The sequence below is a fragment of the Sceloporus undulatus genome, chromosome 4 (assembly GCF_019175285.1).
Source record: "Sceloporus undulatus isolate JIND9_A2432 ecotype Alabama chromosome 4, SceUnd_v1.1, whole genome shotgun sequence".
Classification (NCBI taxonomy): Eukaryota; Metazoa; Chordata; class Lepidosauria; order Squamata; family Phrynosomatidae; genus Sceloporus; species Sceloporus undulatus.
The window spans coordinates 232,398,709-232,417,279 of record NC_056525.1 but is presented as its reverse complement, the minus strand read 5'-3'; the positions used below and the strand labels follow the sequence as shown (position 1 = coordinate 232,417,279).

The window sequence follows — 18,571 nt, the reverse complement described above, 5'->3', positions numbered from 1 at the left end:
ATTCTCTGTTATCTAGGTTTTGAAACAGACTAGGCGTACAATACAAAATGACAGATATAATAAAACAAAGATTAAACATAAAAATAATAATATTCAAATAAAGAATGATAGCTAGACATTAGTCTCACTACCAGGATGAAAAATGCTGTCACAATGACTTTGGTTTTCACTCTCATTCTCTCTCTCTTTTTTCTTGCACACACACACACACAAACACACACAGAGGCACAAATTCTGAATATAGTATATTTTCAATGTAATCCCATGTATGTGTTCCCAAAAGGAACTCCTGTTCTGTTCAGTGGTCTGTTGATGGACTCAGCAGTGTCAACAAAAGTAGAATTTTACACCTCCTGAGATTTGTTGTGAGAAAATGGTGCACTTCACATCAAGTGTTTGCACATATGTGGAGTTTACAGGTTCTTTCTGATAAAGTGTGCACAAAACAATGTGTATTTTAAAACATGAATGGCCCAAATGTATATAACTTTAAAAAACAAAAACAAAATAGTAACTACAAAAACCTATTTCAGTCAATAGAGGAAAATTGCCTAAATCCAGTTTACTAAGTATATGTATGAACCAATAATTTAACATAATTTGGAAATTGTATTTAACTTGTACACATTGCAGTGCAGGAACACAGCACAAAGGCTTGTAATGTACAAAACAAGGACAGTGGGAAAATGCAGGAAGGATTCAGAGAAAGTGAAGAAAATTATAACAAGGATATTTATATCCATGTACCTTCTTAGTAAATATCTTGAGTACTGCATCCATGAAGAAGAATTGTCATTTAATTGTTTTTGCAGCCACAGCCATATAATGTAACTACAATTAGGTTACAGAAAATAAGCCTAAACCCAGGAAGTTTATGCAATAGGTTCTCTTGACTCTTCTCTGCTGTCAATAGGAGTGGCATGTGAAAGCATTTGATCAAGAATATTTTAATCCAAAAATAAACAAACAGGATTTATTTTTGCTGGTCCTTTGCTGAAAGGTAAGCCAGTTTATCCACATTCTTCTTATTAGCATGTCTCATCTCACAGAGAAGTAAAAATTATGCACGGCACAGAAGGAGTTATAATTTGTAATGCTATAATAAATCCCTTAAAAAAAACAACAATGTACACAAACATAAGAATGTTGGAAAGCATTCTCTAAGAAAGAAGCAATGTGGTGTATCGGTTTGGTTGTTGGAGACCAGGGTTTGAATCCCTGTTCAACCATGGAAACCCACTGTCTGACCTTGGGCAAGTCCCATACTCTCAGCCTCAAAGGGAGACAAGGGAAAACATTCCCTGAAGAAATCTTGCCAAGTCAGTCCTATGACAGGGTCTCCATAAATTTGAGCCAACCTGAAGGCACATAACTGCCACCATTGCTCCTTTTCCATGATAGGAGTTTTCTTGGCAAGGATCATTGTAAGTCAGAAACAATGTGAAAGCATGCAACAAGAAAACAAGGTATGATATAGGCTTCTTACCTAATTCTTTTGTGAAAGGTAGAATTTTTCTCAGAAATTACTATGAAGAGGTTGCATTAAATTGGGACACTGTTCTGAAAATGTGGCCTGCCTTACTGATTCTTTTCTTTTTCATTCCCTTTTGCAGGAGAATTAATGTATCCTCAAAGAAAGCTATTTATTTTATTTTATTTCCACCCTGCTCTTCTTCACAGAGACCTAGGTTCTTACTTTAATCTACCAATTAAAATATTCAGCGATCACCATTATGCATTCTATTGTCTCTCATCAGTTACTGGTCACTGACAAAGGCAGAATACTCAGTCTAACAGACTACAGATATCATCCAGGAGGTTTTCTTCTTGTGTTGAGACATGGCTTTCAGTGTGCATTCATCTCTAGCTTTGAGCACATGCATAAATTTGGTGCCTTGCCTCTGCTTTCTATTTCACAGATGCAACAATCAGGTGCATATATAAATGGAGTTAAAAGAGGCTCAAAAGCAATTTCAGCCTTTTGTGTGAAAACAAAAAAACACCAGTTCTGGTTAATGAGATGTCATTTTTAGCACGACTATGTGAATTCACACAGTCACACATTCTGTGTTTTTGTTGTTGTTGGAACTGCACCTCTGCACATCTCTGCAAGTTCTGTTGCTCACATGTGTCAGCACCCGCGAATAAAAAAGGAGTCAGTGATGTGGATGTACTTGAAACACATTTAAGGCATGCAGAGTTTTATCCCAGTTTATCCCAGGTCTATTCACATCAGTTATTTACACTGGCAACAATGCAAATCTTTAAAAACAACTCAGGAAAAAACCCAGAGATCAATTATCTTGGGTTCAGTGGGATTTTTTGGCAGCCCCCCCCCAAAAAAAAACCCCTCTATTAGATACATTTGAAATGCATGTGAACAACAGTGATTCATCCTAGGTTCACACCAGAGTTTTTTCACCATCTGAATAATCCCTTGGAAGCAGGGCAGCAAAAAAACAAAAAACAAACAAACAAACATATCAGAAAGGACTATACCACTTCTTCCTATGAGTAGAAAATTAGCATAGTAAAGAGAAAACCAGCCTAAAAAAATCCCCCCAAAGCATTCTGACTCTCTTTTCCACTGGGGATATGGTTTACATGGGGCTGAGCAGATGGATAGGAAAAACCAGACCAATCATGGTATGGATTTGTATGGATTTATTTGTATGAAAGTGAGTGAAAGCCCCACTTGTATGCATAGCCGCTCTGAAGGTGGGCTGTACACTCATGGGCAGTCCGCACCATGCAGTGTATTAAGCTGCACCTCTTGGGGTTCTTTTTTTTTTTTGCCTCCCTCATTTATGCACACCATCGCATGACCACACCACCTGAGAGTGGCAATTCTCTCCCTCTTCCCACCCAGCTGCCATCCCATTGGATGCCCCACATGACAGGCCACACAGTCGTACGAGTGACACACTGCCTGTACAGTGCCAGTGATACGCCCCCTTTGCCTCCACGCCGGACGCCGCCGCCGTTGCAGCCACCGCCGGGACTGTTCCTTTCGCCGGGCGGCCTCCTCCCGGTGGTTTTTAGAGGTGCGCATCTGCGCACCGCCCCGGGAGAGCCGCCCTCGGACTCGGGGAACATCCCCACTGGGACCTGGACTGTTCTGGCTTGGCGAAGCTGCGCAGTTGCGCAGCTCCCATCGGGCGTGGGAGGGTTGAGTTAGCCGGGGAGCATGAGGATGCCTACAGTGGCTGCCCTCTGCTCCATTAGTCGCCATAGAGGGTTGGGGGGAGGTTAGGGATGCGGGGGATGCCTGGGCCGGGGATGACATCTGGGAGGGCGGAGCTCCAATTGAGGTTGGCTTGCATTACCGAGACCTGGCTGGGGCCTGAAGGGGATGCTGTGTGGGCTCAGGCCCTGCCTGCTGGGTACTTGGTGAAGGACCAGCGCAGGTTAGGTGGGCGGGGTGTGTGTGTGTGTGGCCTTGGTACATAGGAACACCGTGTCCCTCACCAGGAACCACATCCGACAGACCTCCTATATCGAGTGTATTTACCTGACCCTAAAGGCTAGGGACAGTCTAGGGATTCTGCTGGTGTATCGGCCACCCCGTGCATTAGCGGACTCCCTTAACGAGCTGACACAGCTGGTTGCTGAGCTGATGCTGGAGACACCCAGGCTTCTTGTCCTGGGTGACTTCAACATCTCCCTCACGGCCAGCTATGTTCCATCCGGTGCGGCTCGGGAATTCATGGAGACCATGGCGGCCATGGGCCTGTCCCAGCTGATACAGGGTCCTACGCATTGTGCGGGTAATACTCTCGATTTGGTCTTCTGTTCGGATGCGGAAAATCCGTGGGTGGAAATAGCTAATATTTCCCCCCTGTCATGGACGGATCATTTCCTGGTAGAGGCGAAAATCAAGGCTTCTACCCAGATCCCCCCCGGGGGTGGTGGACCAGTTAGGATGGTCCACCCTCGAAGGCTGATGGAACCTGAGAGGTTCCAAGAAGCCTTAGAGGGGCTCACGGTTGGAAATGACGGCGACTCTGTTGATGCCCTTACCGGTATCTGGAATACCGGTCTCTCTGGGGCTATACACAGAATCGCTCCCAAGCGCCCTCTCAGGCCTGCTTCCAATCGTAAGCCCTGGTATACGGAAGATCTCCGGGCGAGGAAGCGGGTTCTGCGACGGCTAGAGTACCGTTGGCGGAAACACCTTTGCTTAAACGACAAGACTCTCCTAGACCGATTGTTAAAGGACTACGGAGAGGCAATACGAGCAACAAAGAATTCGTTCTATGGTGCTCGTATTGCGTCCGCGGAGTCACGTCCGGCAGAGTTGTTCAGGGTGGTCAGGGAGCTAACTCAGCTCCCTCCTGCCCTGAACCAGATCCTTGAACCTTCTAAGGCCTGCTGTGACTTGTTTAACGACTTTTTTGTGGATAAAACTTCTCGTATAAGCAAAGGTCTGAACGCCAACATTATGGCAGAGCCTAAGGTAGAAGTGTCCAGAGCCTCCGTGGACTATGTTACACTGGATCAGTTTGAGTTGGTGAGTACCGAGGATGTGGACAAGATCCTCGGAAGTGTTCGGAAAACAACCTGCTCTCTTGATCCCTGCCCCTCATGGTTAGCGGCCCAGGGGGGACCGGTGGTAACCACATTGTTACGCCGGATCATCAACACCTCTCTCAGGGATGGGCGATTTCCATCGGATCTTAAATTGGCCATCGTAAGACCGATCCTAAAAAAGCCCTCCCTTGACCCCCTGGTACATAATAATTATCGGCCTGTTTCGCTGCTACCATTTCTGGGGAAGGTGATCGAGAGGGCGGTTGCGCTCCAGCTTCAGACGGTCTTGGATGAAACGGATTATCTGGATCCATTTCAAACTGGCTTCCGGGCGGGTCACGGGGTTGAGACGGCCATGGTCGCCTTGGTCGATGATCTCCGTCTGAGCACTGACCGGGGAAGCGTGTCCCTGTTGGTGCTCTTGGACATCTCAGCGGCTTTCGATACCATAGACCATGGTATCCTTCTGGGACGCCTGGCTGAGGTGGGAATCGGGGGCACTGCGCTCCAGTGGTTCCGGTCCTACCTCTCTGGGAGGTCCCAGATGGTGCAGCTGGGAGACGTGTGCTCCAGCGAGCGGGCCCTTAAAACTGGGGTCCCTCAAGGAGCCATTCTGTCTCCCATGCTATTTAACATTTACATGAAACCGCTGGGAGAAATCATCCGGAGACATGGGGCGCGGGGTTATCAGTACGCTGATGACACCCAAATTATTTTCTCTATGTCTCCGACTGATGCAGTGACTGGGGATGGCGTCTCTCCTCTCGTGGCCTGTCTGGAGTCAGTAATGGGCTGGATGAGGAAAAACCGACTCAAACTGAATCCAGAGAAAACGGAGGTACTAGTGATAGGTTCCCCCGGTCCGGGAATGGCGGTGGTTCCACCTGTCCTGAACGGGGTCACGCTCCCTGTGAAGGACTCCGTGCGCAGTTTGGGGGTGCTTCTTGATTCGTCGCTTCATCTGACTGCTCAGGTGAATGCGACGGTCAAGAGCACTTGGTATCAGCTCCGGCTGATTCGCCAGCTGCGCCCATACCTGGAGGACCGGAGGGACCTAGAAACTGTGGTACACGCTCTGGTAACTTCGAGACTGGACTTCTGCAATGTACTCTACATGGGGCAACCCTTATACCAAACTCGGAAGCTCCAAATGGTACAGAATATGGCAGCCCGGCTGGTTACTGGCGTATCCAGGACCAGCCACATAACACCTGTACTTAAAGACCTTCACTGGCTGCCCATCCGCTTCCGAGCTCAATATAAGGCGTTGGTTATTACCTACAAAGCCCTAAATGGCTTGGGCCCAGGATACCTAAAGGACCGCCTCTCCCCATACAATCCGCCTCGCACCCTCAGAACATCTGGGCAGCAATTGCTGAAGGTGCCTGGGGCTAGGTTAGCTTCTACTTCTAGAAGGGCCTTTTCTACAGCTGCCCCAGCCCTTTGGAACACGCTGCCCACCGAGCTCCGCTCATCTACTACCCTGGCCCAATTTAGGAAGGATCTCAAGACCTTCCTATTTAAGCAGGCATTCCCCGATTAAGATCCTGTGGGCCTCCCCTCCTCTTCCGTGGCCATGAGGACGGGCTATGGGGCTTTTATTGTTGTTTTTACTTTGTATTTGATGTTTATGTGTTTTTAACTTTGTATTTGTGTGCACTTGTTGCACTGTTGTAAGCCGCCCTGATCTTCTTGGAAGGGCGGGATAGAAATAAAGATTTTATTATTTATTATTACATTGGCAAAACACAGGCATGGAGGTCCCCCATACATGCCCCCTTTCCCTCCTTCATCTCATGCTCTCCTGTTAGACTGGTTTGTTTATGTTTTAATTACATCCATTGCCATTTTTGTTCACCTTCTGTTTTTGTCATACTTTCGCATCATGATGTGTGTGACAGGTCGATGGTGTGATGGGTCAGTGGTGCAGCTGGCCACTTGTGCAGCTGTATGCAAAACTGAAAAAAACATATGGCAAGCAATGGCACTGTGGCTGAGCCTCACCTGGCCCAGTGTGCATCCTCCCTATGCTGCCTGGGCTTTCCCACATTCCACACTCACACTGTGCTGTGCATAAGTGTTATAATCTGCATTTTCCTCATCATTAAAGTGGAGTATTAAAGCTTATTTTTGCTCAATTTTTAACCCTTTGTAATGGTTTCCACCTGGTTTTGTGGAAACCATCTAGACAAGTAGGTTTCAAGTTCATTAGAAGCTGCTTAGTTTTGCAAGTGCAGACATCCCCTTCGAAACATGATCTCTTTTAGTAGTCTGAAGTAGTACAATCTGTGATATCACCTGAATATTCTGCCTCCTTATCATACTGCAAATGTAAGGCAGATGTAAGTATACACTAAGTTCTGTAGGAATAAGTTCTGCACAATAGAGAATACCCTACCAACTTAAACATCTTTTAAAGTCCCAAGTATTCCAGTTGGATAATTTTAAGTTTCAGCTACATTCTCTTAACACAATTAAGATGGCTTTAAAGGACTGGATTATTCATTGTGCATTTTGCATAGAGACACCAAATACATATTTAAAATTAAACATAGACTTAAGGACTGAATCATTGCCTAAAATGGACAGGCCTTTGTACACACCTGTACAGCTTCCGCTGCAAGACTGATTGAAGAGTTCTCTCTGGTTCCTTTTATGATTCCATCCTGGTTCTCTGTTAAACAAGATTGTACAAGTTATTATGAACTCCACCCTTTTAATGAAAATCAGAGAGTGAAATGTTGGCTCTGAAACTGTATGATGAAACATCAGCATGGAGAAATATTTGTAGGATGGCTAAGGGTGGAGCAGGAAGACTATCAGGCAATACCAGGAATATGAACCGAAGGGGGGAAATAGTCCTTTCATATAGGCTGCAGTTATTCCATCCCACAATGCAGATCAGTATCGTCTCTTCCTGTGGACTGTCACTATATCACTTATCTTGACTGTGTTTAATACCAAATAATTGGGTGAGGAAAGTACTACCATATAAGCCCAACTATAAGTTGACCTCATGTATATGTCATGGGCTGCTTTTGGGACCAAAATTATGGATTTTGCTATCAGCCATCCTTTAGGGCAAAGTTTAAGGCAAAACTTAGGGGCATGTAACAAAGAATGTAAAGGAGAAGCAAAGGAAAACAATACACAAACAACTTACAAAATTCCAGCAGGCATAATTGTTTGTGCTCACCTTAAAGACTGGATGGATGAGAAGTGAACCATGGTAAATCATGGCTGTGCAAGGCACAGGAAGGACTAAGAAAGCACACACATGTCAAAAAGGATGAAAAGGCAAAACAAAGAAAATGATTGAAGGTTTGATGTGATAATTTTGCTTGATTTTACCCAGAATCAAAATTGGAATAGTGAAGGGGAGGGCACCATGTCGCGCAACTGCCCCGGAAGTGCCCAGAAGTGCCATTTCACACCTATGGACTTGCATATTTGCCTAGTAATTCTCAGGTTTCTTCTGTAAATGGAAAGGAATGGCTGTGGGACAAAGCACCTATGGGACAGAGAGGGGCTGTCAAGCGATGAGTATTGTCAAAGCCATTTCTTTCCCAGTGTAATTGCAATTTACAAGCACATGCAGTAATGTCCATAGTTACAGAAAGTTACAAGATATGCATAAATCCATATCATTCCTACCTTAACAGTCAGCAGCCTTATTAGTTGGCTCTGTTGGTAAGCAGGGGGGGGGGGCAGCAGAATGAGACTTCCAACTGCTCTCACCAGTGATTTTTGGTGTGACAAGAAGTTATAACAGGGGTCATGCTTGTTGCACTTTGGATTGCTGGTGAGAGGGGGGCTGGAAACATCATCCTGCAGTGCCCCAATTGCCAGCAAAACAGACTTCCATCACTCAGTGTGGCTGCTGGCTGATAAGGTAGACTTGGGGTGGCATTTGCAATTGTAACCATTGTGCTACATTTATGAACATGAAAACTAGATGGTTGAAAATGTGTAAGCCTTAGTTGTTCCCAAACTTTGGTCTTCTGGGTGTTTTGGACTTCAGCTCCCAGAATTCCAAACTGTTGGCCAAGCTGGCTAGGGCTTCTGGTAATGAAGTCCAAAACAACTAGAGGACCAAAGTTTGGGAATCACATATTTACTCATAACTGCTCAATAGAATGCCAGCCATTATCTGTAACACATGGGACAGAATCCTGCCAGCTCAGGGGTAGGCAACCTGCAGCCCGGCAAGGCCTTGGGACCGGCCCCAGCCCGGTCCTGCTGCCGATTGCTGCTGGGGCCTTTGGGGGGCAATTGTCTATAGAAGCCTCAAAAACATGCATTTATCATAACATTTTTTTAAAAATCAGCAATTTTTTTTACGTGTCCTCCATTTTTATTTAAAAAGTGCCCTCCATTTGAAATTTTGTCCTACATTTGCCTCGGTTTATTTATTTATTTATTTATTAAAAAAATATTTATTTTTTGGCTTCGGCCCCCCAGTTGTTTGAGGGACAGCTACCTGGCCCCCGGCTCAAAAGGGTTGCCTACCCCTGTGCCAGCTTCTCAACATGTGCATAAGTTCATCTAGGGAAGCAGCTGGGTGTTTTTTGTCTGATGCAGAATGGCTGGATGAAGTCTCATCCATTATGACTTGATATGCATTGTCCAATGGTGCACATGGATGTGGACAGAACACTTGGCTGTGTATTCAATTGCACATTTTGTATAATGGTTTAGTTCTGCAATATTGCCATCTAACGCAAGGGCTGTGTAACAGAATTAATGTGCAACCCTGCTTGCAGTGATCTGTACTACACAATCCCAAAGTATCATTTTGGTCATTACTTTGTTGGGTAACAATGTTGTTGTTTTAAAGTATGAATAGCAGGCATCATCCACCCACTTTTTAAAAACAGGTTATGCTTACTTATTGCTTTTTGAAGGCATTCACATTGCAGAAATAATGCAATTTGACACCATTTTAACTGCCATGACTCAATGATATGGAATCCTGGGATTTTTAGTTTGTTGTGGCACCAGAGCTCTCTGATACAGAAGGCTAAATATCTCATAAAACTACAAACCCCAGAATTCCATAGCATTTAGTTATGGAAGTCAAAGCAGTGTCAGACTGTATCGTTTTTGCAGTGCAGATCAGCCCTTCCTGAGGCCTTCTGAGGTTTTTTTCTCTCTCAGACTTTAAGATAATTGTTAAATTGTATAGATTTCTAAAAAATAAAATTAAAGAAACAACGAAAACTGTTATCACAGGGCTTCCACGTCAGTGGGATGGTGAATGCAGTCTGTATTTTATTTTATGTATTTATATATTTATTTATTTATTTTATTCTATTTATTTTATTAATGAAACTAGCAGATGTTGGTCACTTTCCAAGATAGGTTTCTACCCAGCTGATATGGTAGATTTAGCTGCCCTGGTAATGAATAATGTAATGAGTAACATAATGAATAACTAATGGGATGTGGCATTGTTGGTGGCAATGTGACTTTTAAGGCTTTGTAACAAGTTATATGGTAAGTTACATTATAAAAGTAACTTCCCAAGCTCTTGAGTATGTACTGAATAGACTTCACAGGAGCCAGTGTGGCATAGTGGTTTGAGTACTGGACTATGATGCAGGAGTCCAGGGTTCACTTCCCAGCTTAGTCATAAATCCACTGGGTAATCTTCAATAAATGACATGCCCTGATCCTCAGGAGAAAGCAATGGCAAACCTCTTCTGAACAAATCTTGCTAAGAAAACCCTATGATAGAGTCTCCTTAAGATCGCCGTAAATCGGAAATGGCTTGAAGGCACATAACAACAACAACCAACAGACTTCACAAACCAATTGCATTAGTTGCTGTCCCTCATTGTTTTGTTTTTCATTTTTTGTATAGTTTGTTGTAGATAGACAATAGACAGGTATGATGTGTCTGTCTGTCTGTCTGTTTCCTCTAATTTTGCTCCACTGTAAAATGCATGCACACTGTGTGTATTTCCCATGTTTTGCCACCGGAAAGCCTGCTGAAATTCAATGGCCTTGATAGGATTCTTGTAAACACAATTTGAATGTGTTTCGTAACTCTTGCCACAAAAAGAGGAGCCGTGGAGTTAACTGGAACCAAAACTCTGTGAGAAGTCAAGAGCCTTTTTCTATTTGAACTAGATTATCACAGCAGTGTTTGAGAAAAGAGGAAACACAAATAGTTTTCTGAATAAAATGCACAGCATGACCTCACTTTGCTGAATGGCTCTAAAGACAGCCGGGACACTGAATAATAAAGGACACAGTTAAACCACAGACTTTAATATCAACAGATAATAGTAATAATAGTAATAATAATAATAATAATTTGTAGAGTAGATGAATGTTCAGTGTGGGAACTCTCTAGTCCACAATTTTGAATGGGTTGCATCCAGAGTTTGAAAAAGTTACTTTTTCAGACTACAATCCCCAGAATCTCCCCGTCATGCTGGCTGTGTGATCCAGGAGTTGTAATACAATGATCAAACTAAACTTAAAAGAGAATACATATAACCTGAAGTTTTCTATTTCACAATGGTTTTTCCTCTGAGATACAATCAGATTGCAAGTTAAGCTTGTGCTTACACATTGTGCTATCGTCATGTGCCTTCAAATTGTTTCTTAGTTATGAAGACCCTAAGGTGAGCTTATCACAGGGGTTTATTGGCAAGATTTGCTGAAAGCGAGTGTGGCATGGCCTTCTGCTGACACTGAGAAAATGTGGCTTGATCCAAGTCACCCAGTGGGTTAATTTCCATGGTAAAAGGGGAATTGAACCCTGGTTTCTAAAGTCCTAGTCCAACACTCAAACCACTGCACCATGCTGCCTCTCACATGTTTCACCAAGTACATAGCAATGGTACTAAATGCAAAATGTGTACATAACAAAGATGCAAAATGCTAGACACTGATTGAATACACCATTTTCATATGCTATAGCACACACTTTTCATAACTAGAGGTAGCATCTCTCCTATATAATTTAACATTTTAGCTTTTGCCTCCCCAAAATAACAAATCCTTATATGAATGTAATATTGGGCAGAATGCTTATTTGCATTACAAATGATCCAAGTGCTCTAGTGCTATTCAAAGTGATGGTCCTTGGACCAATGCTGATCCCTGAGCCATTGCCTGCCAGTCCCTGGGAAGTTTCCAGGAAAGAAACAAATACTGAATAATTGTTAATAAAAATTGTTCCTCAATAATTATACTAAATAATTGTTAACCATTGTTAATAATAAATTGATATAAATGCATAACCAGTCTTTGGCACATAGGAATAATTACCAGTCCTGCACATCAAATAGCCCAAGAAGCATTGCACTACACCACACTGACTTCTCCTCAGTCTTCATCCTTATTTGTTTCTGTGTGTGTGGAGGTAGAACATTTGTCTCAGTGTTTCTCTTTCAAGTCTGAATCTTTCTGCAATGCAAATGAATGAATGAATCCATCCATTACAAAACCAAGGAAGCCATAAATGGGGAATCTACTCAATTTAAGAAACATGAGAAAGAACCTATGGGTTATATTTGCTCTAGGACTCTTGTAGGAAGATGGTCTCTTATTTTTGACTGAAGTAATACTAATTATATTGTCTGTGAAGATACTTTAAGGCTGCAGGCTTAGAAATAAGAGCCTTATTGCATGACAAAAGAAAACCAACATGCAGTGAGAGAGACACAACTTTCTCCTTGCTTCTCTGCATGATGTCAAAGCATTTCCATTCTTCTTCCAAAGGGAGATGGTAATAAAAGCATGCCTTTTGCCAAGTGGATTTTTCCAGCATGACAAAAGGCACACATTTATGACTGATGCTCTTTGGAAGGAGAACAGGAGTGCTTTGAATTCATGTGGAGAAGGAAGAAGAAAGCCGCTTCTTTCTAACTGCATGATGGTTATCTTTTGTCATGTGAGAAACCTCTAACTTGTGGGTGAGCTTGTTTGGAGCCAGTGAGATTTATTGCTGCATAAACATTCATTTGATCCAGCTTCCTGAACAAGAGGCATGATCATTTAACTCAGCATATAACAGATGAGTCTCCAGTTGTCTCTTCTTTTTATCTGCTTCTGGGTATTTTGCACAAGGGTCCTTTTGGTAAGAGATCAAGTAGACTTGGATAATACTTGGCTCTTAGGTCATTGCTTGTTGATGTAATGGCTGTAAGCCACAGGATCACTCCCATTCTGTCTTTTTTGACACCTCTTCCAGTAGTGTCAATTTGAGTGAATTAAGATTCCAGATAAAAGAACACTCATTTCAGGAAGCTTATGATTCAAAAAATATCTCCCAAACTTACCTGTAATTCAAGTTCTTCAGCTCATTTCTGAGACCGAGACAAATTAAATTGGTCTTGGTAAAAGACCCAAATGAAATCAGAAAAATAATACATTTTCCAGATGGTGAGTAGAAGCTGGGTTCTAGCTTTTCTTAGTTAATTCAAAAATAAAAGTTCTCATAACAGTTCTGTGAGGTTGGACAATATGTGGTACCTATTTATTAATTGCATTTATACGGTGCCTTTCCTTTAATGAACTAAAGATGACATACATAATTTCTTACCTTGCTACTTTACCCTCCCATCAACCCTGTGAGGTAGACCATATACATACAAAGAGAGACAGAGGGAGCCATTGTGTTTGATGGCTGAGTGGAAAGTTAAATATCCACTGGATTTCTTGTTCCAGTCTAACACTAGGCACCACACCATGCTATTGTGTAGTAACGTATCGTATGTGAGTTGGATGCCTAGGAACAATCTCACTGACATTTCAATGAAGTGTATCAGAAATGCATCTAACAACTGCTCTGAGTAAGTACTGAAATATACAGTACTTACCAGGAACCAGGGTTGAATTTACATACACAAAGAGTTGTGGTGGGAGTGAACCAGTAGTATGGCGACAGGTGGCTCTCATGAAAATGGAGTGCTGAATTCATCCTGAGCTTTAAAGGAGCTATTTAACAAATCATGCCTGACCTCTCCCTGGAAGCCAAAATCACAGAATCATAGAGTTGGAAAAGACCACAAAGGCCATCCAGTCCAACCCCTTGCCATGCAGGAATTAAGCACTCCCATCAGATGGCCATCCAGCCTCTGTATAAAAACCTACAAAGAAGGAGACTCCACTACTCTCTGAGACAGTGTGTTCCACCATTGAATAGCTCTTACCAATGTTTAAGTGGAATCTATTTTCCTGTAGCTTGAATCCACTGCTCTGTGTTCTAGTCTCTGGAGTAGCAGAAAACAAGCTTGCTCCATCATCAATATGACATCACTTCAATTTTTTAAACATAGCTATCATGTCAACTCTTAACCTTCTCTTCCCCGGGCTAAACATATACAGGTCCCTAAGATGCTTCTCATAGGGCATGATTTCTAGATCTTTCACCATTTTGGTTGCCCTCCTTAGGACATGCTCCAGCTTGTTCACATCCCTCTTAATGATTACACTGAGGCTGTCATACTTCTGTCACATCATGAGAAGGCATGACCCATTAGAAAAGACAATAATGCTGGGAAAGGCAGAAGGCTGCAGAAAGAGAGAAAGACAACACAGCAGATGGCTAGACTCAGTTAGGGAAGCCACAGACCTGAACTGCATGACCTGAGTAGAGAGGTTGAGAATAGAGAGACATGGAGATTTCTCATTCACAGGGTCTCCATGAGTCAAAAAGAGAGCTAACAACAACAAAACAAACTTGAAAGTGCGCAACCTAATCTATTTTGTGGAATGGAGCTCAGCACCTTGGATAGCTCCTTTAAAATTTGGATTGAAACTCCAAAAGGTTTTACCACTCCTACAGGGCAGTATGTGGAGTATGCCACTTCATATTGTACCACTTGAGATGTGTGGTAAAGGAACCTGTTTTGCATGATCACCATAATAAACTACCATAAATGCACATTTAATCCATTCAAACTAGCTTGACTTTTGCCTGCTTAGTTATTTATTTGCTGTGGGAGCACTCATAAATGGTGCCCCCATCCCCAGCCAGTTATTTGAAATGGTGTGGTCCATTCCACCAGCTCATTCCTTTACTGCTTCATTCTTTGGCATTTGTAGCAGGCCAGACCTAAGTCCCATTAACATCATTGGGACATACCTCCAAGTATACCTTTGCAAGGCTTAAATATAAATATTGTGAGAATCTGTGCCAGATAAAAGCTGTGTTCAGGTTGACATTTCTTTATTCTGTTGTAGGCTCTGGTTAATATGACACTTGGTAGTGCTTTTTTATAGCCACCAGTGTTGGTGGTGCTTCAGTTTATGGAAGAAGCAAGAAGCATAATAATAGAAAGAATTCTCAATGTGAAGATAATGTGGACAGTGGCATCACTAGGCTTGACATCACCCAGTGAGCTCATTGTGTCTACCCTCACTTTGACTTCCTCCCATACCACACCATACAGAATCTATAGTAATGTTTTCTTTTTACTAATATTACTCATAAATTGTAATTCCCATATATCACTGAACGTAATGGTATAAACAATTAGCAAAATTAAAATTGTACCTTTAAATTACAATATCATACACACACCTTAAATGTATATACAAGTACATAGTTTCATGTCGTTAAAGTAAAAATTTGGTAAGATGTGATGTTTCTTAAGAAAATTTAAAAAGATTTTTTTAAAAATTAAAAATTAATTAAAAAAAAAAACCTTGAGGTCTCTCGGTGTTCCTTCCGCTGAGCCTCAGCCCACTCATACCAATTTTGCTGAGCTCCAGCATTTTAAAGGGATGTAGGCAAACAGCACACCACATTTCTGCCAAAAGGCAGATGTTTGGGGAGCAGTGGTGTCACCTTAGAGGGCCACCTGGTGTGGCTTGCACTCCCTGCACACTCCCGGTGATGCTCCTGCTAACAAGTGGGACTTAGCAGAAGCCACAAACCTCCATCTTGAATTGTGGTGTTAAAATTTTCATTTGGAAGTAAAGTGCTGTATGGAACAAGATTCTTCTTAGACCAGGGATTCCCAGTCTTTTTGGACTGGTGGCCAAGAGGCACCACAAAATTGCTGCTTTGGAAAGCAGGTCTTGCCCATTCACAATATGGCTGCTGTACTGGGTGCATCAAGCCACAAAATAGCCATGAAATGGAGGTTAAAACTACCCGAGAATGAACTGCTTTGCAGCTACTTGCCATCTATTACAGCCACTTGCCATCTTCACTCTAGGAATTCTTCTGGGCTCACATGGGACCCAGAGGCATTTTTAGGTATGAAATGAATGGCATGTGGCTATAGGCCAAATACCTCACTTTTCAGACACCCATACTAATTATTTAAAATTGAAAAATTGTAGGAGAGGAGGATGCCATAGGAAGTGCTCATAGGGATTGTAGTAGGAATTCAGCCCTAGATGATGGACTTGGTAGTTGACCAGTACTTACCAGTCTTACCAGTCCTTGTACTTACTTCCTCTTCTTTGGAAACTCACAGACAAAGTACATAGTGAGGTGGCACTCTGTATCATTCCATTTCCCAGTGCTAAGCATTTCCACACAGTCCTCCTCCCCTGTGGCATCCTGAGGTTCTCCCTCCTTCCAGTTGCTATAGTTCTGCAAGGGGGTACGGTCAGCATACATAAACTGGCCTTCTTTCTCCAGGTCACTCAGTCCAATAAAGACTCGGAAGAGGCCGCTCTTGGAGATGTAGTCAGAGATCACAGCATTGGAGGCCTCATCCTTTGGCATGGCAAGGATCCCATCTCGAATCCTGCAGTGGGTGAGGGCTTCCTTGTAGTTTTTTTCTTCCTGTACAATGTAGTAGTATTTCTCTTCTGTCTCCCTGATTCCTGCTAACACTTTGGGAGAAAGTAGAAAAGGCCTTTTCAAGAAATTAGCAATAATATGTAGCAACAATAATAATAATCACCACTATGATCATTGTTACCATCTTCTCCAGGATGTCTATGATACTCTGCTTCATTTAAGAAATTATCTTGTTAGGAACATGCTATATATATATATATATATATATATATATATATATATATAATATTTTAATTTTAATTATATCCCACCTTTTTATATCCCACCTTTCTCCCAACATAGGGACTCAAAGCGGCTGGGAAATCTAGGGATTAGAATGGCCTATGAGTCAGCAGTTTATGTCATCAACCCATGAATTCTCTTACATCATTGTTAAAATCTCCTGGCCCATGAATTATATTACATCATAGTTAAAAATATTCTCAGATACTTCAGCTAAGATTTATTTCTACTTTCTTATAAAACTTGATTAAAGATTCCAATTAATAATTTGGAGGGAAAGCTTGGAAGAGTGGCATTTTGGACTGCAGCTATCAGAACGTTCAGCTAATAACAATGTAGTAGTAGCAACCAGTAGCTGGAGGATTCTGGGAGTTATAGTAACCCCTTCCCCATGTTTCCAAGCTTTATTGGTGAGCCCTGGTGGCACAGTGGTTAAATGCCGGTCCTGCAGCCACAAGGTTGTGAGTTCGATCCCAGGGATCTGAGGTTGACTCAGCCTTCCATCTTTTCGTTAGTCAGTAAAATGAGTACACAGATAGTTGGGTGCAATTTGCTTACAGATTGCAAACCACTTAGAGAATGCTGAGTTCACTATTAAGTGGTATAGAAATGTAAATGCTACTGCTATTGCTTTATTGTAAGATGTTTAGTTGCCTGATGTAAAAGTCAAAATGCCTCCTTTCCATCTACAGAAGCTGCTTGGACCAGGAATCCTTCTGACCATAGTGCTTACACTGACATTGTGAGACAGCTGGTGAATCTAATAATCCCTGCAGAGGTTCTGTAGTGTACACAGGTGTGTCCCTAGACAGAGAACAGCTGCTACCACTGCATCCCAGCATCTGCCACTCAAGGTGCTGCTGAAGTCTACCTAGGAGTAGAGCCAGTCTTGTAATGGTCAAATTGCATTAGCTTCTTGTAAGTAGCTTGCACCCAGTCTTCCTCATTTTAAAGAGTGGATAATTATTGTCCCTCTTCTATCTGTCATTGTTTTATGGTCAATATGTGATTTATTTTATATACTTGTACAGATTCCAAAACATGCATGCAACTTGTCAGTTGTGAAGCGTGAATGTGTGCATATACATCTTGATCTGGCTGTTATATTTTTTTCTCCTGCCTAGATGCATTCATCTCCTTGTGCTTTTCATCAGTTACCATTTCCACTATTTCACCCCCATTTAGGTATCTTAATAATCTTCCTTCTAGGCTTGCCAGTTTATTTATTTGTTGTTTATATATATATGCTATTTATTTTTCTATCTATTCCAAGGAGCTTAAGAGAACAAGCATGGTTTTTATTGTCAAAATAATATCTCTTTAGCAACATCCCTGTGAGGTAGGTCAGACTGAGAAAGAATGACTGGTTCAAGGTCACTAAGTGAGTTTCAGAAGAAATCTGGATTTCCCAAGTTCCCATCCAGTACTCTAACCACTACACTAGTTTCATTTTCACCTTGTAAGTGTGGTGCACAAAAGTAAACACATTACCCCATAGGAAATACTACTAATCCTCTGAGGGAAATAAAACAATTCCCAGAGTTTAGAATTCTTAATCCCCCCCAATCTGGGCCTAGAAGCTACTATTATAGTTGTAATATAGGTTGGGACAAACAACAACAACCTGTTGAAAGAAATAAATGGGAATTGTACACCATAAGATAAGAAACATACCATTTTTCACAAATCTGATGGAACTCTTGAGGCGAGCCACATTAATATCCAGTTGTCCAACTACTTTGCGGTATTTCCCACAGTCACAGACAGCACCTAACTCGGTAAAGATGCAGTAGAAACATAGGTTACCAAATCACCAAAGTGTGCAAGTATATATTGCAATTGGGGGATTTCAGAAGGATTTATTGGGACAGATGTGGTCACAGTTCAAGAGATCACAGCTATCACTTGCATTAAAAAAAATTAGAAATCAGTTTGTCAGATTAACTAGATTTAAATCATATTTATTGAATCAACAAGATCAAGAAATGATCTATCTATCTATCTATCTATCTATCTATCTATCTATCTATCTATCTATCTATC

General features: G+C 42.1%; 1 protein-coding gene across 1 annotated transcript in view; it reads right to left on the bottom strand.

Moving 5' to 3' along the window:
* Positions 1–15,076: 15,076 nt before the first annotated feature.
* The window catches only part of COLEC10 (collectin subfamily member 10), a 36,868-nt gene continuing 33,373 nt past the window's right edge, over positions 15,077–18,571 (bottom strand). The window contains exons 5-6 of the mRNA XM_042464972.1: positions 18,203–18,298; positions 15,077–16,338 (exon numbers count right to left, since the gene is read on the bottom strand). Of these exons, the coding sequence (XP_042320906.1) occupies positions 15,947–16,338; positions 18,203–18,298 (488 nt within the window). The 3' untranslated portion in view covers positions 15,077–15,946. The remainder of the gene's footprint in view (positions 16,339–18,202; positions 18,299–18,571) is intronic.